Raw genomic sequence first — 25,053 nt, 5'->3', positions numbered from 1 at the left:
TGCCTGGAAAAAAAAAACGAAGATGGGGGAACATGCTGATTGCCGCAAGGTGGAGGAAGAAGAAATACGACGACACTGCGATCATCAACCTGTTGGCCACTCCAGCGTTTCTCTTCACGACCAAAATAAATGGCCCCTTCAGCAGTAAACGTCCTGGTCCTCCTTGCGCGTAACAGATTGGTGGCGGTGCTGGGTAAGACTAACCCAACGACGGGAGCTTCACTACCAGGACTTCGCTGCAGTCACCGCCTTGCCGGATTCTCGCCTGCGGCAGTCGTAATGACCCGAGATCAGTCATCTAACGCTTCAAGGCCAACGCCAGTGGGTTCCATGCCCTACTACTGAGCGCCACCAACTTTCGGAGTAAAATTGGGAGAAGATGTCGACGCGTGGATTGTCCAGTACAAGCAAGTCAGCAAGTTCAACGGCTGGGATGCCGCCGCTCAGCTCAGCAATGCGGTCTTTCGCCTTACGGATACTGCACTCGTGTGGTACGAATACCACGAGGGGACACTGACGACGTGGGCTGTTTTTGTTTTGGAGCTAAAAGCGTGTTTCGGCGACTCGAGCATCAAAATGAAGCGGGCTGAGCAGACATTGTCAAAGCGCGCAGCTTTCAGGTGAGACATGTACCACGTAAATAGAGGATGTGCTGAAGCTCTGCAAGGTGGTCAATGATCAGATGTCCGAAGAAGACAAAGTAGGACGTTTGCTGAAAGGGATAGCCGATGATGTCTATAATTTTCTCATCGGAAAAGAGCACCTAAGCTCCGTGTCCGACGTCATTCGTCATTGCCGACTTTTCGAACTGCTGAAAATGCGCAGAATCTCCAAAGTTTGGCTGACTCACAAATGATACAACGGTTGCCAGCATCAACACGAGCTCCTGCCGAGACCTGTCCTCGACAATTTGACAGATTGTTCGCGAACAACTTTTTCGCTATAGAGAACAGACTCATTCAGCAGTTGATCACCATTCTATAAACAACCAACATTCGGTATATGTACCAACCACGTGAGGCTGCGACTGCGCCGCCGCCTTCTACGACCTCTTGACAATCGATGGTTAGTGCAGCAGCTTCTGAGTACAGCGCACCCCCACAGCCAAGGAGAGCACCACGCTTGCCAGCTCCTCACCATGACCGGCGCCTTCAGCATCCGCCTTCTTCGCGACGCCCGGTCTATCCCTATGATATACGGAACGAACCAGTCCACTACGCCAGGGAAGACGATGTTTGATTTACCGACGAACAGAGCTTCGACCTCTCACGGTTTGCTACTCCTGTGGTGTCCCAGGACATATTTCGCGATTTTGGAACCGTTGACATGTAGCCACCCACCACACTTTGCACGGTCTTCCAAACGACTTCGTGACGACCCGAGAGCAACGTACTATGGTGCACCACAACACTCCACACGATCGTCTGATCGACCTCACGACGACCCTAGGGCAACAGACCTGCTGCCTCACGAAGACTACAGGACACGGAGCTTCCGGAACCACTCTCCTACATCTGACAGGAGCTTGACGCCTCCACCACTTCGTGTTCCCCGTTCTCCTTTACCACGGCGTCGCAACGACTCTCCTTTGCCACAGGCAAGTTAGCAAGCGCGGCCGATGAAGGTGAGGTCGCCGGAAACGTGCTAAAATCAGAAATACCTCCTGTGTTGATGCTCAAGAACAAGGTACGTGTTTTTGTTGACGATATGCCTGTGATGGCTTTGGTGGATACGGGGGCAACAATTTCTGTCATCAGTGCGTATTTTAAAGATACCCTGGGACGCAAGGTTTTATTTAGGTGGAATCAAGCTTCGAAGTTTTGCCGAGTGAGTGGTGAGGCACTGCAACCTGTTGGTGTGTGTCAAGCTGACGTGTTTCTCGTTGGCCACTTTATCCCAACAGAGTTCGTGATTGTTCTGCAGGTGACACGTGATGTTATTCTGGGTATGAACGTTTTGAGGGAGTGTAGTGCGACTGTCGACAGCCGCACAGTAACAACATTCTTAAGTGAGCACGTTCTGCCAGCACTACTATAAAACCCTGTGGATGATGAGACGGCATTGTGTGTCTGTGGTGACATTATCATATCACCATTATCAACCGTTCGTGTACCTGTTCGTTGCAGTGAAAGCTGTTCTGCCAACTTTGATGCCAACGTAGAACCAGTGTACGCCAACTGCATGAAAAAGAATGTGTTTACCCAGATTGTGTGGTGTCGATCAAACGCAGACGCGCTGGTTTATGGACTGTCATGTGCTCGGCAGAAACCGTGATGTTACCAGATGAACTAAAATTAGCCGTCGTCAGTGGACAACACGAGGCCTTACTGGTGACCGAGCTTAGAGATGCGCCGAAACACCATCGTAGTCGCAGTTTCGAAAGGGCTCTTCTCTCAATGGTGAATAAGTCGCTGAGTACAAGTGAACGCCGAACATTGCTGAATGAACTTTCGAAGCACGCGTCTGCATTCGTCTTTGCACAGAAAGACAAAGCGCCCTTAATCCCTGCTTCTCGGACATGTCCGAGAAGCAGGGATCGAATTGGCCAAACCTGCGTCTCGACGCAGGTTTGGCTAATCTGATTAGAGAAAAGCCATACCGTGTTTCGCCATCCGAATGGCGGAATATTAATGAGCAGGTGAATGAAATTATTCAAAACGGAGTCATTCAAGCGTCGGCGAGTCCGGTGGCAGCTCAAGTACTTCTCGGCAAAAAGAAAGACGGATCATGGAGATTTTGCGTCGATTATTGGCGATAGAGTGCTGTAACAAAAAAGACGTGTACCCATTTCTACGTATTGATGATGCTAAAGACTGCCTACATTCGGCCTCTTATTTTTCCTCTGTACACTTAAGATCGGGCTACTGCCGAATTTCTATGCATATTGAAAATAACGAAAGACAGCCTTTGTAACCTCTGACGGCCTTCTTGAGTTCAACTTTTTTATTTATTTATTCATTTATTTATTTGTTTATTGGTGTCTCAAGGGTACCGAGGGACATTACATGAGGGGTGGGCATCATAAGTAAACAGAGAACAATAAATAATATAACAATAAACATCAATCAGACTAAAATACAAAATGTAGATACAGATGGCGGCAATAAAAATAAGACACTCCATTTCACAAAGGCAAGTCCAAAGGCCTCAATTCATGTATGTTCAATAGTGTATCGGAAGCGTGTTGCATCGCGGACAAGTGCAACGTCTTTTGGAAGGCCATTCTAGGCTCGGGCAGTTCTGACGAAGAATGACCGATGGAATGTAGTGGAGCGGGTACGGGGTGGAATTACTGCGTTCAAGTGGCTTGTTCGGGGTGTAAAATGAGTCAGTTGAACGAATCAACTGTCACGAGGCATGGTGTGAAGGAATCTGTGGTAGAGGCAAAGTCGTCAGATGCGGTGACGAGAGGCAAGGGGCACCAGCTCCAGCTTAGACGTTAGAGACGAAACGCTTGCGTGATACGAGTAGTCAGAAAGGATAAATCTGGCGGAATGGTTCTGGACTGATTGGAGAGCTTCAGTGAGATTAGATTGATGGGGGTCAAAGATAGCAGGGGCATATTCGAGTTTAGGTCGCACGAGCGTTATGTACGCAATTAATCTTACATGTGACTGAGCCATGAAAAGGTTTCGGCGAAGGTAACTAAGCATTTTGTTCGCTGAATTGATAATGTGGATTATATGATCCGTCCAAGATAAGTCTTCAGACAGGTGAAGTTCCAGGTACATGAAGGAATGCACATTAGCTATAATGCTGTTGTTAATCTTCTACACGGAGGGTGCATAGTTGAGTCGACGATGGAATGAAATGCTCACGTTATTACTGGGGTTCAGTAACATGAGCCATGTGGTACACTAGTCTTGAATACGAAGTAGGTCTTCCTGAAGAGTACAAACGTCGGTGGAGTTATTGATAGGGCGGTACACGACGCGATCATCTGCAAAAAAACATATTTCAGAGATTACAGTAGATGACAGGTTGTTGATGTAGATTAGGAAAACGAGCGGCCCTAGAACAGTGCCTTGAGGCACGCCAGGCAGAACAGTTGAAGTGGATGATGTGTAGTTGTTAGCGTATACGAACTGTTTCCGGTTGGTTAAGAAACAGTCAATACAATTGCGAACAAACGGATGAATGTTTAGGCGCAAAAATTTCAACAAAAGGCGAGAATGAGAAACACTATCGATGCCTTTTCAAAATGTAAGAATAGAGCATCGGTTGGATTGTTACTGTCTACGATTAAATGAATGTCATGAGTGAATAGAGCAAGTTGAGGTTCGCATGAGTGACCCTTCCTGAAACCATGTTGATTCAGATGAAAAAAATTCACCGAGCTTAGGAAATCAGCAACTTGAGAGTAGATGACGTGTTCCATCATCTTGAAGCATATGTTGGTGAGGGAAACGGGACGCTAGTTTCCAGGGGAAGACCGGTCACCTTTTTTGAAGACTGGAATGACCTTCCCTATCCTCCAGTCATCTGGCACTGTACCTGTGTCAAGCTAGTGCTGAAAGATAATACAAAAAATTGCACTGCACGCATATTTTGTACTTTTATTACTTTGGCGTTAATTCCGTCAATACCGCAGGATGAAGAGCACTTCAGGAAGTCAGTGACCTTGACAATGCCCTCTTTCCTGAATTCAATACCCTCCATTGGAGGAAAATTGAAATGTGGAAAGTGTGGTAATGCATCTGTACTTTCTTTTGTGAACACTGAAAAAAACGCTAGATTCAGTGCGTCGGGAACTTCGGAATCAGCAATGGGTGTCCCCGTGTTATCACATAGTGAAATGGCACTTTTATTATAAGGCTTAATCGTTTTCCAAAAACACCGCGAGTTAGACTGCAGCATATTTGGTATGGTAGTGGAATAGTAGTCACGCTTGGCGCGTACTTTTAATGAGTTGTACTCTTTAACGACCTCATTATGCTATTTCCAGGCCAAGGATGAACCAGTTCGTATAGCAACTCAAAATAATCGCCTATTTATTAGTAAGGCCTTTTGAAGACTTGTTAAACCAAGGTGAACGTGCTTTTTCATTTATAGTGATAGTTGGGATGTAAAGATTTAATAAACGCAGCATTTCGGCTTTGAATAGTATCCAAACGCTCTCAGTTGAATGCTGCCGATATGTAAGTACAAGTTTCTCGTGAAAAACAGAAAGTTCACGGTTGATGCTGGAATAATCGGCTTTGTCGTATAGCGTAAGTACTTTTTTAGATTTCTTGCTTTTCAAGATGTTGCAAGGAAGTGTTGCATGAATGACGTTGTGGTCCCTAAAACCACGGATATACGTAAGGAGGCACATTATTGGGGTGTGACGTGAAAAGGAGGTCCAAGACTGTTGACCAGAGTTGGGTTACTCGGGTAGGTTCATCGACCAGCTGTGAGAGGCCATAAAACATATGTTTACAAATTATGTAGCCATGTTATTTTGTGCAAGACATGGCGCAACATTACACCAATCTATTGAAGGAAAATTGAAATCACCGAATAATATAACAGGAGTGTTGGGATACGTCGTTGTTGTAACAATGCTTCGTGAAAAGACGAAAGAAAGGAGCTATCAACGCTTGGTGAATAGTAGCAACAGCCGATTAACATGCGCGGTGAAGTGGCGTAGCAGCACGTCCAAACCATTTCCAGAGAAGTTTTTACATTTACTTCAGAGCACTTAAGCAAACGATGTGTGGCAACATCGCCACACCGCCCCCACGGTTATCATCTTGATGCCCCTACCGTTATCAACTTGATGCCATTTGGACTGTGCAAAGCACCGGCGACGCTGAAGCGATTTATGGACACTGTTCTGCGTGGCATGAAGTGGAGCATTTTCATAAGCTATCTCGACGACTGTCGTCTTCTTTGGCCGCACCTTCAGCGAATACAATTCACGTCTGGATACTGTACTAGTTTGCATAAGAAACGCTAGTCTTGTTCATAACTCAAATAAATGCCACTTCGGAGACCGACAAACCCTTGTTCTCGGACAGCTAGTCGATCGGGATGGCATTGGTCCAGATCCCAAGAAGACAGCAGCCGTTGAAACGTTCAGAGCACCGCGCTCAGTTAAGGAGCTGCACAGGTTTATTGGGCATTTGCTTTTATTTTCGTCGCTTTATACCTAAATTTGCCGACGTCGCGTATTCGCTGGCATGTTTGCTACGAAAGAATATTCCCTTCGAGTGGACTCCGTAGTGCGACTCCTCTTTTCATCAACTGAAGTTCCTCCTGACGTCGCGGCCTGTTCTTCAACACTTCAACCCATCAGCTCCAACAGAACTGCACAAAGATGCTAGCGGCATAGAAATCGGTGCCGTCCTAGTTCAACGTTATAATTACCGCGAACATGTGATCGCATACGCAAGTGGCTTCTTGAAAAGGCCCGAGCAAAATTACACTGTCAAAGAACAAGAATGCCTCGCGGTAGTATTTGCGATTCGGCGGTTTCGTTCTTACTAAATGGCCGCCCTATTACCGTCATCACCGACCACCACTCATTATGTTGGCGCGTCAACCTTCGGGACCCTTGTGGCCGTCTAGCACGTTGGGCACTTCGGCTTTAAGAGTATAACTTCATAGTCTCGTACAAACGTGGTTGACGACACGCCGACGCAGAGTGCCTTTCGGGCATGCCACTGAGCAGTTCAGAATGTGACGCTGATGACCTCGACCGCATCGTAGCTTCTGTGTCACCAACGTTTCCAGACTTCAGTACTTTCAAAGATAAACAGCGAAAGAACACCAGGCTATCATCCCTCTGCACAGCTCCTACGGCATCCCATTTCTGTGGACGCAACGGACTCCTGTGTAAAAGCTTTTCCGATACTGACGCACGTTTCCTCCTGGTAGTGCCGGAAAGCCTTCGGACAGCGATTTTATGTGCTATGCATGACGATCCTACGTCCGGATATTTAAGTTCTGCGTGGATGCTTTGCCGTACTAAGGAACGCTTTTATTGGCCGGGAATGTGACAGTCAGTCGACGTGTACGTGGCCAGCTTCACGCAGCGTCAACGTCACAAACGCCCATCACTGCTCCGGCTGGTCTTCTACAACCCTTGACATCTTCAAGCACACCTTTCCAACAAGTGAACATTGACCTCGTGGGCACTTTTTCAAAGTCGGCTAAGGGCAATCGCTGGATTGCCCTTAGCTGATTTCGGAAAAGTGGTAATTGTATGCGTCGATTACCTCACGCGCTACTGCGAGACGGCGGCCATACCAACCGCAACAGCCAGCGGCGGCTCTGTGTTTCTGCTGCAGCACGTTATCCTCCTACATGGCCCACCTCACGTGATCATAAGTGATCGTGGAGGACAATTTATGGCAGATAGAGTAGAAGAGCTGCTTCAATTGAGTGAGTCCCGCTATCGTCACTTCTCACCATACCATTCGCAAACAAATGGGCTCACGAAGCGCACCAACCACACTATTGTAAACATGCTCTCTATGTATGTGGCATCCGACCACAAGAACTGGTATGACGTGCTACTGTTTATAACGTACGCGTTCAACATCGCTAAGCATGAGAAAACAGGCTATAGCCCCTTTTTCTTAAATGTACGCACGACCGCCATGACACACACTCGACACAGTTTTGCCATTCTCGACGCAAGAGAACCTCTCAGTCACCGAAATCTCCTGCTTGGAGAAAAGGCGTGTCGTATTGCTCGTCTACGAACTTTTGCATCACAGGAAAAATTGAAGGTACGCTATGACGTCCGCCATCGGCCTGTAACTTACCATCCAGGTGACTTTCTGTGGCTCTGGACACTGGTATGAAGACGCGGGTTATGCCAAAAGTTCTTGGCGACATATGACGGACCGTTTGTTGTTCTCTACAAAATCACGGAAGTCACGTACACGATAGCTCGCCTCACGAGAAGTGGTAGAAGAGCCGCCAAAAACTGAAGCAGTCCATGTCGCTCGACTGAAGTTGTACACACCAAGGTGAATGAATTACCTTACCCGGTAGGCTTCGTCTGCGAGGGGAGGAACGTTGCGCGCCTGGGTGGAAAACAAAGACGGGTGAACATGCTGGCTGCCCCAAGCTGGAGGAAGAAGGAAGACGACGACACTGCGATCATCAACCTGTTGGACACTCCGGCACTTCTTTTCGCGACCAAAATTAACGGCCCCTTCAGCCGCATACGTCCTGGGTCTCCTTGTGCGTAACAATATTATAACGATGTAGCCCGGCGCAGTAACTACTGGTTTGAATTTAGTTAAACCTAACACATTTAAATTTACGCCAATACAAAAGCAACTCACCAACCATTTCAGTGTTTCATAGTTTTTTTCAGTCATTTTGGCAATATAGTTCAGAAAGTACCGTGAGCCTTCTACATTGAATCCGGAGAAGCTGGTGTTGATGCAAGAATCTAGATTACGCCAGGCCCTTGCTACACGATTATCAAAGCTATCTCGGCTCATGCAACTTCATGAAGCACCAGTGTTTTATCAAAACCACAAATTGATACTTCTCAGTTAGAAGAGCCAGTGTAAGGGCTGGCCCACTGGCATGGTTGACACTCCCGACGCGCTGAATTGCGCACAAACGAGACAAACCGAAGGCATTTCAGGGACACCCACTAGCATGAACAACTCTTTATTCGATAAAAACATGCCACATATGTATAGAAGGAAAGGGAGAAGAAAGAAAGCGTGAACCTGCCCACTGCCCACGGCAACAGAGCAAAAATTTGCTTGACATGATCAAATTCGGCCTAGTCTACTATTCAAAATTTCTATGTAAAAAAGAAAATTCATCGTCGGACAAATGTTGAGATGACCCACTAAAATAGCTTCGCCAAGGATGCGCATCGTGAAAGCTTCAACAATTTTTTTCCTTCTTTTCTTTGGATCTCAGTACAACGATGATTTCGAAATCTGGCTTACAATGACCCCTGCTGCATTGGGTAGCTAAGCTACTGGAGCGACTAATCAGCGTATAGGTGTAATCATGCGTGAGTAGACGTGAATTATCGCACCTACCAATTTGTTCATTTTACTGCTTCCTGCATGAAAACTTATTACCATACACAGCATCTTTTTTTTCACAGAGTACATTCTTGTTAACATGCTTAATAGAACATATCTCGTTTTTCATCTGATTGTGGCCGTTTACTTGGTGACACAGTGAAATTAGTTTGTGAGGCGCCGTAAAGACCACAGGTAGGCCGTGCCTACTTGGAACTTTTTCAATTCCGTGGGAAATGCCATGGACCTAGGGAATAATCTCTAGGTTTCTCCTTTGACGCCTGTTTTAATTATACGCCCGTCTTAAACGTGTTACTAACCACAATCAGATGGAAAACCTGACATGTTCTGAGTAGGCTGTGGTACTGTGTAAAATTGGAATGCCAAAGATGCCAGCCTGATAGGGCGCTAATACGCCGTGTCCTTTTGACTCCTGTGCAGGCGAAGCTGGTTGATTCTATCGGAGCCTCGTATGCTTCTGAGAAACAGGCTCGCCTCGTGATGTCTCGCATGTTGCTCACTTTCTCCCTTGCTGGCTTTTACTTCGACCTGGAGCAGCCCAACCCGCGGCACCGTGGACATCCCCATCCGCCACTACCGAGGGAAGTGATCACAGAAAGCGCCAGCTACATCGCCTATCACCAAGTATGCCTGTGCGCGCTGAATATTCCAAAAGATCAGTACCAGTTTTCGATGTAGGGCTAGTTTGATTAGCTCCGCTGAAAAAACGCGGAAAAAATTATTGTTCAAATTTAACCCCCAAAAACCTCCGCGGGACTATGGGCGACGCTGTAGTGGTGTGCTCCGGAATTTTCAACCACCTGAAGTTTTTATAGTTTACCTTAATATAGGCACGCTGGTCTCAAACGTTTTCACCTGCATGGCAACTGCGGCCGCTACGACCGCGATAGGGCCTCGCCACTCACGAGCCAGAAGCTGAGTGCCTTCACCGTGACGGGTCAGACATAGCAGGGACGTACGTGCTTCCTTCCGTCTGTTTTGTCTCCCCCTTTTACATCAGAATACATGGCCGTGGACCACCCTACGCGCTGCGCTGAAAGTTCAATCTGCCAGAGCCCCCCCCCCCCCCCCGCGCGCGCGAAATCGCCTTGTTCATTTTTCCTAACAACTGCATCATTTGGCACAGTGCACGCCGCGAGATTCTCAGTGACCGCGGGTTTTTTTTTTGTGAAACTGTACAAGCCCTCCGGCGAGAACGCACGGGATGACCGAGCGCTTCATTCGCACGCAGGGTGACAAACTCCACATGTATATTTACGATGACCACCTGAATTGGGACCGCATACTGTGATTTATCATGTGTGTCTACAACAACGCAATTCAAGCATCCACGCCTAGGTTCTCCCCGTTTGTTTCTTTATAGGCAGGAATGTTCCTGGTTCTTGGGAACTGTCCTTTTGTACTACCCACACTCTTCAGAATTGACAACTCTTGCCGAAGCCACCACTGATTGAAGACTGCCGGCAGCTCACACGTTAACTAACCACGCACCATCTGTCTCACCAGAACTCTCATGACAGAAGTTCATCTGCGTCGTCATACTGCCCTGGAACAGTAGTGGGGCTCAGCATGTAGTCCTCTCGCCCCGGCCTTTCCTCAAATTGCATGGCCAAGTATGACGCTCTCTGCCGGGTTCTGTACCAGACATCCTCAGTCAACTACGCTGGAGAGCTTATTGAGCCAACTACAGATGAACGGGGCCGCGGGTGCGAGGCCGTGCACGTCGATCGGTTGAAACCCCACTATGAACCACAAGTCCTGCCTGGCAATCGATGGGTAATCATCGCCGCGGATTATGTGAGGAGATATGCAGAAACAGCTTATCTACCTTAAGCTTCTGCTCAGTACGTAGCCAACATCATCTTACGATGATTCGTCCTGCGTCGTGGTGCACCATGCGAAATACTCAGCGACAGAGGGCACGAGTCGCTGAGTATTTCAGTCGCTGAGGCACGAGTCGCGGAGTTTGTCACTCCTTCGCGCAGCCGTATGGTTCACCGCACCTCTACTGCCTACCACCCACAGACTAACGGTTTGACGGAGCACTTCAATAGAAACCTGGGAGGCATGCTCGCGATGCATATCGATTCTGATCAGTAAAACTGGCATGTGGTGCTACCGTTTTTACCTATGCATATCATACCACGGTGCAATCAACAACAGACTTTTCGCCTTTCTTTCTTCTATACGACCATGATCCATGCGGTACTCTTGACACCATTTTGCCGTATCACCTGGACGCTTCCGATTTCAGTCCCGTTTCTGAAGAGATCTCTTTGCTTTGCTACGCGTATCATTGTGCCTCTTTTTTCTCGTTTAAGAACGGCTTCGTGCTTATACCACTGTTAAAGATATGGGAAGATACAGCTATCCACATGTTATATATCCCGTAGTATGTTTCGTGTGTCGCGAGTTTCGAACAGCCACCTTTTTTTCACGCTCGCCGAGTCGGGAGCTGCACTTCCAAGCAGAGGATTTCATAACGATGCTGTCACATCAAGATGAACGATCAGGAAGGACATTGCATGTAGAACGGGAGAAACGCAAGCTAAAGCGCAATGTTTACCTTCCATTTTCCAAACTGTGCAAGATACTTGTTCTGAAAGCCAACGTCTCGTAAATCGCCAGCGAGGAAGATTGCAAGAAAGATCGATTTATATGTGGGGTTCAACGTTCCAAAACGATCATGTGATTATGAGAGACACCGTATTGGAGGGCTCCGGAAATTTTGAACTCCTGGAGTTCTTCAACGTGCACTCAACTCTTAACACGCGGGCCTACAGCATTTTCGTCTCAATCGAAAATGCAGCCACTGCAGCCTAGTTTCGATTCTGCGACACCAGGGTCAGCAGCCGAGTACCTTAGCCACTGGACCACCGCAGCAGGGCAATCGCAAGGAAGAGCGCTGCTTTGAAGAAACTATAAACAGGTCACTTGAGTCAAGACAGCTTAAGCAAAAAAGAAACAAGGTGTCTTCATATATGGACTTCAAAACGAAGCTATCACAGATCTGCACTATTAACTATTGGAAAGTGCCTATCAGTTACGATTGCGTAAGTGTTCTGTTCTTGTCAACAAAAACAATCCTTTTCTTTACGTTACTGCTTATTGATTGTTCTCCTAGCTCATTAACTTTCTGTTGTTTTGAACAGAGTGCAACACGAAACGGTTCCTTGTGGTAGCGCTGTGCCAAGTTTTGTGCTTGGGGTTGATTGATATGTGCGGTTTAACGTCCCGAAATCACCAATTGATGCGCTGCTCGGGGTAGTGTTGTGACATGGTTCATGTAACGAATATAGTATTGCAGGAACTGTCCTTTGGAGAATATGCCAAAGACTTTCACTCATGCATCCACCTAGGTGGTATCGTAACTTAGCTGGCATTTTGTTTGCTTGAACCACAATCAAGCATTGATGCATGTAAAAGTGGCCAAACCGCACAAACTATCTTGTGCTTGGTACGTCACACAGCAATCAGTGCTGTCTTGAACACCGTTTGCAGGCTAAAAAATGCAGCATCCAATACAACGCGCACACGGCCGCAGCGCGAAAAACAGAAACACAGGAGAAAAAGTGCTGTTTTAATAGAATAAACCTCGTCTTGTGCCGCATGGTTTCCTCTTACGAGCATAACACTACATGCAGAACGCTTCACTTTTGCCCAAGATATTTTCTCAAATACATGACATGGTATATCGCACCCATCACATACTATTGCGATACCAGTCGAAACAAGCGCGATGCTCCGAAATACCAGAACGCAGCGCCCGCACGGGTCCACATTCTGGCGCCACGCAACCATCAGAGAAACCTTAGGAATTTAGGGGGTGTTGATTGAACCCCATCGCACAGGACGTGGGGGGGTTTTCTGTCCGTCAAACAACACGATCAGTGTTGGGGGCCTTGTTTCTTCGAGGCCCCAGCACGTTGGGGTTCCTTCGGGTAACAATCAAGATCCACATTGGTTCCGCGGATCGTTTCTTTACATGTGTCGTCCGACGCAGCCACGTAAGACGGCAACCCTACGACAGTTTTGCACATAGTTATTTTTGTACTCGGGTGTAGGCACGCGCATTCGTCTTCAACAGCGTGGCAAAGATGAAATCACTCTAAAAGGGTTTCGTGCATAGCGTGTCGTCGAACACCTGCTCCGTTCTTAGTGAAACCGTTTTTGCAATCGAGTGCTTGAAGATAACATCTATATTCCAAACAACCATCCCTCCACGTAGCTGTGTAATGGTGTTAAAGTGGCGGGAGAAGTTTTGGGAGCCTGAAAGCATGCACGACGCGTCTCTACAGGTTCTAAGAGGTGGCAGTCCGTGAGCTGCCATTATCGCTTTCTGTCACTAATGTGTGAGCATCAGCGGTAAGGGCTGCGTACTCGGCAAGTTTCTTCTCCTTGTAGGTGGCTTCGCTACAGCCTGCACACCCCGATTCATTTGAACTGATGTCTAAGCTACTTACAACCGACACAATGGAGTGGGAGGCCAACCTTTGGCTCGACGACGCGTATGCAGCGACGCACTTGCAGAGCCCGGGCAACGCATTGACATGCTAGGCGTCTCCGCAGGAATTCAGAGAATCGTTCCGGGGAAGTCCCGAAATTACACCCACAAGTTAGAGATCGCTACTCACTGGCTCATTGCAACAAACGGTATCAAGTGATCCACAGTTTTTGCTTGTTGAAGCTCAAAAAGTCACAGCTTTGACGCAAAGGCGAAACAATGAACGCGAGAGCAAAAAATGAAATGTCAAGTGCAGGATAGAAAGCAGATGGAAGCGTGCTCTGTGTTTCTCACGCCCAAATGACGCACGAAACGTTCTCAGAGATACAGATGCACGTGATTAAGATTCTCAGTTGTTTCTTCGTTGTGTTTAAAAAGCGCGCGCTTTTCGCAACCGGACACTGCAATGATTGCAGTGACGTTTGTAACTATAACAGTATACTTTCAGGTAAAGCCCGAGGCCGATCAAGACGTACGATCCCCCCTTCTCCTCACCACAATATAAGGGTGCGCGAGGTAGCAACGGTCCCGTCCTATAAGCAGGGCAAAGTACGCGTGGGAGATTAGAGCTCACGCCGATGCGCAATGTGTCGACGCGCGCTCATTGCGCCATCTTGCTGTTAATGCTGAAAATACGATAATTCTCCCCGAGATTTCCGTCAGCAGCGGTAAGTGGTAGGTATAAATAGCTTGCCGTTTGAACGTTTAAGGACGTGCTCTTCGGTAGCTCAGTGATTAACCAGGAGGCTGAAACTTCGCGGTTTTTCTGTCCCGTGACCGCAGCGATCCTAACGTTTGGGGGCTGTACTACCTAAATGAACGTTCTTGTTCTATTTTATAGTTATTACTAGGTTACTCATTAACTCCGGAGTTTTTACTACGCAAGTAAACCTAAAGGTTGCAGTTCGAGATTGCGAAAATAAGAGCGCCACCCGAATGGAAAACGGGAATTGCGCAGTCGTCTTAACTCTCACGGCAAAAAAGGGGCGTTTCTTTTCGCGCGCCCATGTATGCTACAGCCTGCGGTGTCCCAAAGGCCGCTTTTACCGCTGTAAAGTTTGTTTTAGCGAAACCCATGCAAGATTCAGTCAAACAGACGCATCCATGGATTCTCGCCGTCATCACAAATCGTGCTGCGCTGAGTGGTGTCAGAATTCTTCACGACACACCGGCATAAAATTCTTTCGGATCCCGGCGGACGAAAGGTACGATCTGCATGCTGCTTGTTTTGTCTTTTCTACGCTTGCATGGCGTATCAAGATGCGGTTGCTGCAGTAACTGTGTAATTTAATTGAGCTACACGTACATGATTTATTCATTACATTCTTCAATTATACATGACATGCACGGCAGAGCATCCGGAAATTATTCCAGCGAATACATTTTCTACGCACGATTGTTTATACTTGCGTTTTCAATTTAATGCATTTCGATCGTGCATTGCACTTCGATGTTGAACTTTGGCTCAAGGCAATGCAAGGCATGTCACAAATGTATTTGTAGCAGCATATACAGTAACTAATAGAACAGTGTAAGCTTATCCGCACTCTTTTTATTACCTTTTGATTGCCTGCGTTCAGTCTGTTCTCGTTGCATGCGTTATTATTATTCTTGAATATTGTCAGCCTATTTATGTCCATAGCTGGAGGAAGGCGATTCCCATAATCTTTTGGCTATAAGGGAGGGTCCATATACGTTCTTAGCATGTGTTGTTAGTACTATGTTAATTAAGTACTGAGTACACAAATTATTACACTTGTGAGTTTAGACGGATGTTAATACCTTATTGCGTTTAAATTGTGTGTTTTCATTTTAGCCTCACGTAAATCCACGGCATATTGCAGGGGAATTTAGCAATAAATTTATAAAGTAATTATTTTTAATGTATACTTCAATATCATGTTTTCAGTTTCAGCCTTAAGTACAATTACGATATATTTACAACAATGCAATTGCAGCTAAAAGCCCATAAATAATTGGACAATGTAAACTTACGTGTTCTACTAATTTATTACCGGACTTTATAAGGTTTTTATGAAAGATTTGCAGCAGGGCGCGAGAAATACCCGAGGAATACGCAGCGCGCGAGGGTATATATGTACGAATAGTTGTTTAGAGATTTTGGTGTGGGATGATTGCTATTGTCTGCAAAAACATATTTTGAATTAGGAGGAAAGCTGGGGTCGTTGCCACCAAACATTACTATCGCGCAAGTAGAAGCATGTATCCGCGTCTCCTAATAATGAAGACAGATTTTAATTTAAAGTTTGCTTTCAGGATTGCTATCACAAGTCGTCTTGGTTACAAAGATTCAATTAAGAAAGGAAGATGAGAAATGTATCAAATAACGCTTACTTCGAATAAAGGTGCCAGTTTTCACTCCAAGCTATTCATCTACGCCTGAAAACAGAAATAAATCCATTCTAACCCAAATACTACACACGCACACATTGATTTTCCAGATCTCGCGCTTGGCTTCAGTATGCGAGACGGCAGGACCTGGCTCATTTACCACCTCGTCAGATATACAGCAGCTACCGCCTGTGCTCTACCCATTTCACCAGCAGGACTACGCAGACCCTGGACAGACAAGGCTGCTAAGATGTGCTGTGCCAACAGTTTCCATCTTTGGCGATGGGCAGACACACGTCTAAAGTCCAGGTGGGAATACTGTAAATTGATCATACAACAGCGCAAACTTTCATGCCTCTACATCTATTTACAGAAATGTCTTAATACTCAATATGTGTATTTGTCCGAGTTATCATGACTCAGTATTTTTAAGATTCTCGCGCAGATTACACCAACAATACCAACACATGGTGTACACAGCATCCATGAATTCGCCGGCATGATTTTGCTGGTAGATATAACTAGCTAAGTAAAAAATTTGCCGGCTTCACAATCGTTAAATTTAGAGCAAACGTCTCACTCAGAACGCTCTACATGTGACCTCCTCGATTCTGATTCAGTTGTCTCTGCTATTTTACCCGTGGCGTAGCGTTTTACAGGAAAAGGCGAAAATGACCTCATAACTTGAGAGAGTACTTCATGTGGCGCGTTATCAGCTATTTCGCACATGGCGAGTGAGTAGCGACCAACTTGGTGTCGCTGTTAAAACAATTGCGCGATAGCTCTGACAGTGGGAGCAACAGAACTGGCCTTTTAGAAATATATATATATTCTACGACACCCTAGTTCAAGGTCGCTTTTAAAATTAAGAATCCAAAAGGTACTTTATTTTTACTAGCTTTATTACTACAAAATTACTTTTATTTTCAATGGGCCAAATAAGTGTAATTGGCAAGAATTCGGTTACTCGCTAGGTCATCACGGGCACCACGATGTTAACCTGTTCCCTGTTCTAGGCACATCGCATTAAGATTTTTAAAATATTGGTTTAGGATAGTTGGGACACCCATATATTTAGTGAGTGACACGTAGCGTTCTCTTTTTGTGTGTTTACACTTTTTTTATTACTCGTACTGAGACATAATACGCGAGGAGACAAATTAATAGTGAGAAAACGCCCTGAGTGATTGTAATTGCAAATATTTAATGTGACGCCTAATACCAGCTGTATGTATGTCACTCTGAAATCTGTGCTCCGCCAAAATCTCTTCACAGGCTCTGCTCGGCCCGCGAATATCACTGCAATGCCCGCTCACAGCGCCGATGAAGAAGTTCAACAGACTGAGCACTCATGTACGCAAATTGTATTGCTCTCTAAGCTCTTTAAAACTATTCCAGATAAATTAATGCCCTGCAGCTATCGTTTTGATGTCACGTACCATTTAACAAATCCTAAAGTGCACTAGGGTGTCAGCTGGGCGAGCTAGTTCATTGCTAGGGGACGAGAACCAGAGCGATGTATACCGAAAGGCAGGACCAGACAAGTGCTTGTCTGATCCCTTTCTTTCTTGTTTGTTGCCGCCTAAGAGGGATTAGTGCCCCGCCGCGGTGGTCTAGTAGTTATGGCGCTCGACTGCTTACCCGCAGGTCGCGGGATCGAATCCCGGCCGCAGCGGCTGCATTTTCGATGGAGGCGAAAATGTTTGAAGCCCGTGTGCTTAGATTTAGGTGCACGTTAAAAAATCCCAGGTGGTCGAAATTTCCGGAGCCCTCCACTACGGCGTCCCTCATAATCATATCGTGGTTTTGGAACGTTATACCCCAGATATTATTATTAATATTATTATTATTATTATAAGAGGGATTAGTGTTTTTCAAAGAAGACTATGAATTCATTGTTTTTTTCCTAAATATACCATTTTAAACGTATAACCAATAATGTTTGTTAACATGGAGTATGCTAATGATTAGGAAAAATTAGTGGACGCTTCATGTTGCCCACGATGCTTATACATGCCATTAGTAGGCTCAATGCCCAGCAGTGTGCTTATCAGAGGCCTGTTCCCAATGCCCCAAGTTTGAATAAGTGAAGGATCGAGAAATAAATATGACCAACTGATTACTCATGGAAGTAATCACTTCAATTCTAAAAGCCGCTAGAAGTTTTACTAGGTTTAAAGATCATGGTCAGCTTTCACAAAAACACAGTATAAATGAGCTTTTTTTCTAAATCTTTCAGGTTCCAGTCCAGCGGGTTGACAACACAAGCCTTCTAGGTGCTCGCCCCGGACAGCCAGAAAAATGCGAACCTGGAGAAGAAAAATTCAAGGCTTCGGAAAGCACTGTTAAGAATTGACAAGAGAAAGGTTAAAAAGCTTTCCCAGTCCGAGGCGTTTAATGCTATCAGGCCCTACGTCCGCAAGACATTCTTTAGATTGCTTGAGACTCAAGTTAAAAGAAATCGCGTGAAACGTAGAGGACGGAGGTGGTCGCCCGAGCACCGCCAGTTCGCTTTAAACTTATACTTTCATGGTCCGAAAGCGTACAGACATCTGTCAAGACTGCTTGACATGCCAACTGTGAGGTCGCTAAAGCAGTGGTTATCAAATATTCCGATGACTCTCGGAGTTATTCCAACCGCTATTGAAGCCCTCGAAGAAGCTACCCGAAATTGGCATTTAACAGATCATGCGTGCACATTAATATTTGACGAAATGTCCTTGAAGGAACATCTGCAGTATGATGCAAAGCATGACAGTGTGATGGGATTCTCCGATGACGGTAGGCAAAGAACACCAGCCGTGGCAAATTCAGCGCTCCTGATACTTGTGGCAGGCATTTCAAAAACGTGGATTCAGCCTGTTGCTTACACAGTATCAAGGACCAAAACGCCCGCAGACATTCTTCATCATCTGATCATAACATTAATCAAGCAGCTGCAGGGAGCCCGGTTGTTTGTGAAGGCGCTCATCTGCGACCAGGAGGGAAGCAACATCACTTTGGCAAGTAAGCTAGGTGTGACGCCTGAAGAGCCGTTTTTTGTGCTTGAAGGCTGCAAGATTTATTTCCTATATGACACACCACACTTACTTAAATGCGCAAGGAATAATCTCCGTGCACCTCACAAGCTCCATATCGGGCAAGAAATTGTGGATTGGTCTTTCATTACCAACTATACGAAAGCTCGCATCCTCTCAAACTCAAATTGGCGAAGAGACTAACCGACAACCACATTTACCGGAAGCCTTTCAATAACATGAAAGTTAAATATGCCAGCCAGGTGATGAGTGAATCGGTCTCAGTGGCCATAGATGTATTCATTGCTCTTGGCGTGTTGCCGGCATTCGTCAAACCAACAGCTGATTTTCTCGAGAAGATATATAAGTTATTCGACTGTCTGAATAGCTGTTCTGTAAAAAAAGCCAGTGACAAGTTACGTTATGCAATTTCGGAAGGGTCCGAACACCTAGCCTTTTTGCGGGAGTGCCTGTCGTGGGTTGAAAGGTGGAAATTTGACGGGCCTCGGCAACCACACACAGTTGAGGCATGGAAGGTCACCCTAAAGGCTATCCTTCTCCTCTGGGACGACCTCTTCTAAGATTTTGAATTTCGTGTTCTCTTGACTTGCTGGCTACAGCAGGACCCCCTGGAGAAACTTTTCGTGCTTCTTAGGTTAAAGCATGGCTGCAATGACAAGCCAAATGTGCTTCAGTTCACATCAGGACTGAAACACATTTCTGTTGGCAAACTGGTTGCCCTTTTTTCAGAAAGAAACTGTGAACAGGATCGCAGCAATGTGTTGGCATAAATGTCAGAGCCACCTCATTCGCTTCCTACTACTTGTGATGCAGCACCAACAGTCGATATGCTTCCTGATGAGGAACAGCCCGTTAGCCATGATATAGTAGAGGACAACGTTCTCTACTATGTTGGGGGATATCTCGTACGGCAATTGTTGTTGCACAGGCCTCCACACTGTGTGTGCAACACCCTTTTGAAGAATGCCGACCGCCAGCTTTGTGCATCACACCAGTATTTTGCTATGTTTAAGGAAAGCAACATCTCCTCAGATTTCTTTTGTCTATGTAACAATGCCTTCTGACGATTGCTTTCAGGATATTAAGGCAATGGAAGCTTGCTTTTTGGATTATATCGGTGTTGTGGCGCACCTGCCTAATATGAGTGGAGTTTTGGCAGGCATTTGGCACAGTTGTATGGGAAGGCAAAAATTCTGCTCTGAAGAATGCAAGAAAGCCTTTGTGCACCTCTTTGCAAGGATTCGCCTGTTGTGGCATATTCGCTTCGTGAAAATCTCCTTGGCTAAACAACGCACCAGAAAATCTGCTGCAGCACGAAAAATGCGGAAGTTTTTGTAGCTTTTAGGATTCTGTTTGCATATTTGAGGTCTTGAAAAACTGAGCGCTCAGAAAACACGGACGACAAAAAGACACACATATGCGCAAAAGTAGGCACTACTTCCATATTTTTGAGTCACCGTTACTTCTATAGCTGAGGTCACCATTTTCTGCCGCTGAAGCGGACATGTGTGTGTACTATTTATCTGCTTGTATTTTGTTTTTGTTTTTTTTAATTAGCAATATAGGTACGTTACGCTGAAGAAAGCATAAACCCTTCGTGTTATTTTATGAGAACACTCTATAGTGGCTTCAGTATTTTGTAAATTTTTGCTTAAGCTTCTATAAAGAAACCTGATGCTGAATAGAAAATGCAGCAATGTCTAACTCCGGTACCTTATGGTTTTTGTATCATTTCCTCTTGCATCCTAAGTGTGCGGTGAGCCGTATTATCTTGTCCCACTCATGGGATGATTTTATATCGGGATACGTGCTGTAAACTTGTGTAGAGTTATTATTGTTTTTCTTTTGTCTTTGTATATACGTATGTGCAGCAATGTGCACTGGATTGATACTAGGTTATTGGCATGCTGGCATGTGCGGGCCACTTTTGTATGCGATCAAAAACGTAAAACATTCAAGTTGTATTTGTACTGCATAAACCGTACGTTTAGGCAATAAAACATTCAAACAAACTCTGATCTTTATTCTTGTCTAATTTGTGTGTACACGTAAACAAAAACAACGTCTTACTTAGAATAAGTAGTGCACAAATAGGTGGATGTGCAGACCATCAATCAGAACGCAATGCTGGCCGTTTTCATCATGTAGCGGGTTGCGCAACAGGAAGAAGGTCACGTGCTCGCTATCTGAATACCTTCCACTTGCTCAATTTGGCTTGCTGGTGCATCCCAATTAAATTTGGCGCTAAATCCCCCCCCTCGCCACTCGGATCCTCAGTCCTCATCAATATGGCGTCCCCCAGTGCATGTCTGCAATGCGCCGCCATGTTTTCGTACCGCCCCCAAACACCAGGCGTTCGTCCGGCGCTGCGAGCGAATATCGCGTTCCATGGAGGGTATAGGAAGTTTCACTCCACTGGGTTAACGCCTCGCACTCACGATTCAGAGACCCATGTTCTATTCCACACGCCGGAGTCTTTTCCTGGGTTTTGTTTTGTATCTCACATTTCCATACAAAGATACGTATGCATATGAGTGACGGTGAGTGACGGTGACGCGGACGCCAGCGGCAAAATTCAGCCGAGAGTGTCCATATATTCTCTATCTGAATAAAACTTGAGCGAAAATGCTCGAACACTTTTAAAAGATTGGTACTTGCTGGTGGTCAATTTAAAGTCTGTAACACACTACTCCCTGACAATATATGCCCGATCCATAATCATTTGTTTTTCATAAGCTTACCGTTGTCTTTTACGTTCTTGTTCCAGGTATGCAGTGATAAGAGGTGGAACAGAACCTACAACGAAGTTACCGGCTGCGTTGAGATGATCGGGGAAAGTGGTTGGATATCGTACCCAGGAAGGCCACGAAGAGAGCTACTGGTAAGTCTTCTTTCTCTATATTGCTTCCGTTTTATTGAAACATGAGATGCGAAGCAGCTCTTTTACAAGCCTGTGTAACACTCTCCCGTACGTCCTCATAGTCCTCCTCGCAAGAGGTGTTGGAGCGTTTCCAAGTAGGTCAAGCCACAGCGATATATTTACGTAACTCTTTTCCTTACCCGCAGAAGCTGCCGGAGGCTCCGCCCATTCGCAACAAACTTCTCACTCGGTTCTCCCTTTCCACCACCCACAACGCTGGAGCGCACGTCGAGTTGAAACAGTAGACCGATTTAATCACGTGTCCACAGCAGCCGTAAGGACGTGCCCTTTGATTGAAAATGACTAGCAGGCTGCGTCCGTATGGCTCCTGCGTGCTCTTTTGGCTCGTTTATCTGTGATCAAATTTACACAAAACCGTTCCCACCGCAACGTGTCTTTGCGTTTCAAAGTAGCGTTAACTATAGTAAACGCTACAACAAGTTTCGCTTCAAATCGTTATTCCAGCAACCACGTCAGCGTCCCTTTCAACCGAGTTAACGCCTCATGCACCACTGCTGCTTGGCACCCCAATAGATTTCCCTTCAGGGAGATGGTCCATAACTTTTGCTTCTTTGAATACAAAATAATATCTAACAAGTTGTCTGGTTGGATTTTTTCGAATGATCCACGCTAATTGAATCAGAAGAGAAATACAGAAATATTCTCCGCAGTGTAAAATGAAGGTTTTGTAGCAGAAATATTATGTAGTAATTGAAAACAGTGACGAGAAGGTGCTATCTTGTGGACATATGTTTTGTTCGTGGTAGTTAAATAATGAAGTTTTCACTTGGAAAAATTCTCACAAAAACTAATGGTGGTAGGCATACTTATCCAGATATCCGAATTTTGTATACGGGTTTGATGATTCCGTTATTCCGCATGAGCACTAATACAGCATCCGTGTGCGTCTTGAGTTTTATTGGATTGATGATTACACTCCAAGGTATTATAAGACGCGTAATGAAAACTCTGCAGTATCAATAACTATTCAACGGCATTGTTTCTTCGGGACTTTAAAAAATTAAAAATGGGGGCACAACATGAAAGAGCACCGCTAGAGACGGCGAAATGCTTTTGTACCAGGAATCCTAAGTGCGCAAAATGTTTGCGATTAAAATGACCACGAAAAAAGATAACTAGAAACTGTAACCATAATCACGTGATACGTGCTACCGTACTCATCAGTCATCAGAGCAACACGTTAAAAAACCCCAGGTGGCTAAAATTTCCGGAGCCCTCCACTACGGCGTCTCTTATAATGATATGGTGGTTTTGGGATGCTAAACCCTACATATTATGAATAACAGATTGCTTAAAAGAATGAGATCGAGATGTTTTGTTTCGGGGCGTCAACCGAGCAACCTCTCAATCCCCAACGCGTGGTGCTAACTGCTATGCAATGAACGTACGTTGTTAAATACGCTAATGAAAGGTGATTTATATGCACAATATACCGTTTAGCCGTCCTAAGAGCTCAGCAACTTCATCGCGTTTTAGTAATCAGTAGCAAGATGGCACAATCGCGTCGCGTTGGGTAGCGTTGGGTAAGCGTTGGGCACGGTCGAAAAGGTGTGAGCGAGTGAAACAACCTATTTTGAAATCCCGCTAGTTGCTGGCTTCTGCAAGACCACTCCGATGGAGAATAAAAGACCTTGCTTCCAATAGCATCCCTGGCTTTCTGGGTAGCCCAGACCTGGTCTTCTAAATTGAAGCTGAGCAGCATCACCTCTCGCGTTTTGGTGAGCGCCGCCTCCATGCAGTATGATCTCTACTGAGCGCGCAGTCATCACACCTGTGATTAGTGGCAGCACAAAGGTCAGATCACTTGCTGCCACGGCCACGTTTACGAAAGAAGCACGTTGCTCACGCACGAAAAAGAGACTTGTGACAGTTGTTGGCGCTCGCCCTGGGAATAATTGTGCGTAAATTTATTGTGTCTTTCATTTGAACAGAGCACTTTAGGTGCTGAGCAGTGGCAATTTTTAGCCCGCGCTGGTGGTGTGTGTGCTCATTTTGTGCGTGGTTTCCATTTAAGGTTACCAGTTACCAGTTACCGCTACTACTGAATGATTGCGAGCAACATATTCAACACTTTCATCTACTACCTAATTCGCATCTGTATGATAATAAAAGTATCTGTGAATGTCTCTTACTCCCTTTTCTTTTTTCTTTTTTATTGTGTACACTTTTCAGATTTATTAGCGCATTTATTTTGCTATTCCAAACAAGAAAACTTCCATGTGCCAGTTTTTGCCCTTCTGCATACTCTGTATGTCAGGTTTGCGAAGCCTGCGTGTATGGTCCCTGTGAAGCCTGATCTATAGTTTTTTTTTTCAGTGTCGAAGCTTCTTAGGGTGTGGGTCTGTGCATGTTCCAATGGTGTGTGTAGCCACTAGTGGCACATACCCGAAAGAACGGTCATTAGAATGTCCCCTCATTGGCGGCATTTGTATACGATGACTACATGATGAAAACATGTGAGATGGCTGTACTTGGAGTGTTTACTCGAGACGCGGATAGATGTACATACAGATAGATGGACAGACTCACAGAGGCACAGATAGGCAAAGGGGCGGCCACACGGACGGATGGATGAACAGACGGAAGATTGGACATAGGGATGGACGCATGGGATACGCATAGACGGTCGGATGCTCCGACGGACACACGAACGGACGCGCGGACGGACGAATGAACGCATGAAAGCAAAAAGAAATGGGTGGACGAAAGCTTGGACGAACGGACGAACGCTTCGCCCGACAAATCATTTTTCAATTATTAGATATACTGTGATCTTTTTCCTGTACCAATCGACCTCCATTGAATTTATTTGAAGCTGAAGATAAATCCTGATTGATTGATTGATTGATTGGTTGAGGTACGCGCTGCAAGTTTCGAACTGATTGGCGTGCTTCCCATGACTTCGCAATTTGTTGCTGTAGCAATCATTCATTCACTCTACCGATTCCTAGAAAGAAGTATCAGCCACATTTTTTTCTTTGCACTCCCGCATGTATTTACGCTTGCTTTTTTCTGTTCTTTTGAATAAATATTATTTGGCAGATCGCGCATCTACGTCCTCTCACTCGTTTGTTGACTTGTGTTGGCGCTGAATAACATTCGGAACACGTTCTTGCTTGGTCAAGAAGCATTGTTGTTGAATGCACTATCACCGTGGGCACGCTTCAAAAGCAGGTGTTGAGGCCAGCCCATTGATTTGTGTTGGATGAG

General features: G+C 45.6%; 1 protein-coding gene across 1 annotated transcript in view; it reads left to right on the top strand.

Moving 5' to 3' along the window:
- Nucleotides 1-22,067, top strand: part of LOC142817619 (uncharacterized) — a 205,072-nt gene extending 183,005 nt beyond the window's left edge. The window contains exons 3-5 of the mRNA XM_075894674.1: nt 9,429-9,632; nt 21,670-21,783; nt 21,969-22,067. Coding sequence (XP_075750789.1) covers nt 9,429-9,632; nt 21,670-21,783; nt 21,969-22,067 — 417 coding nt within the window. The remainder of the gene's footprint in view (nt 1-9,428; nt 9,633-21,669; nt 21,784-21,968) is intronic.
- The last annotated feature ends 2,986 nt before the right edge of the window (nt 22,068-25,053 follow it).

The sequence above is a fragment of the Rhipicephalus microplus genome, chromosome 5 (genome assembly GCF_043290135.1).
Source record: "Rhipicephalus microplus isolate Deutch F79 chromosome 5, USDA_Rmic, whole genome shotgun sequence".
NCBI lineage: Eukaryota > Metazoa > Arthropoda > Arachnida > Ixodida > Ixodidae > Rhipicephalus > Rhipicephalus microplus.
This window is presented reverse-complemented; position numbering and strand designations above follow the sequence as displayed.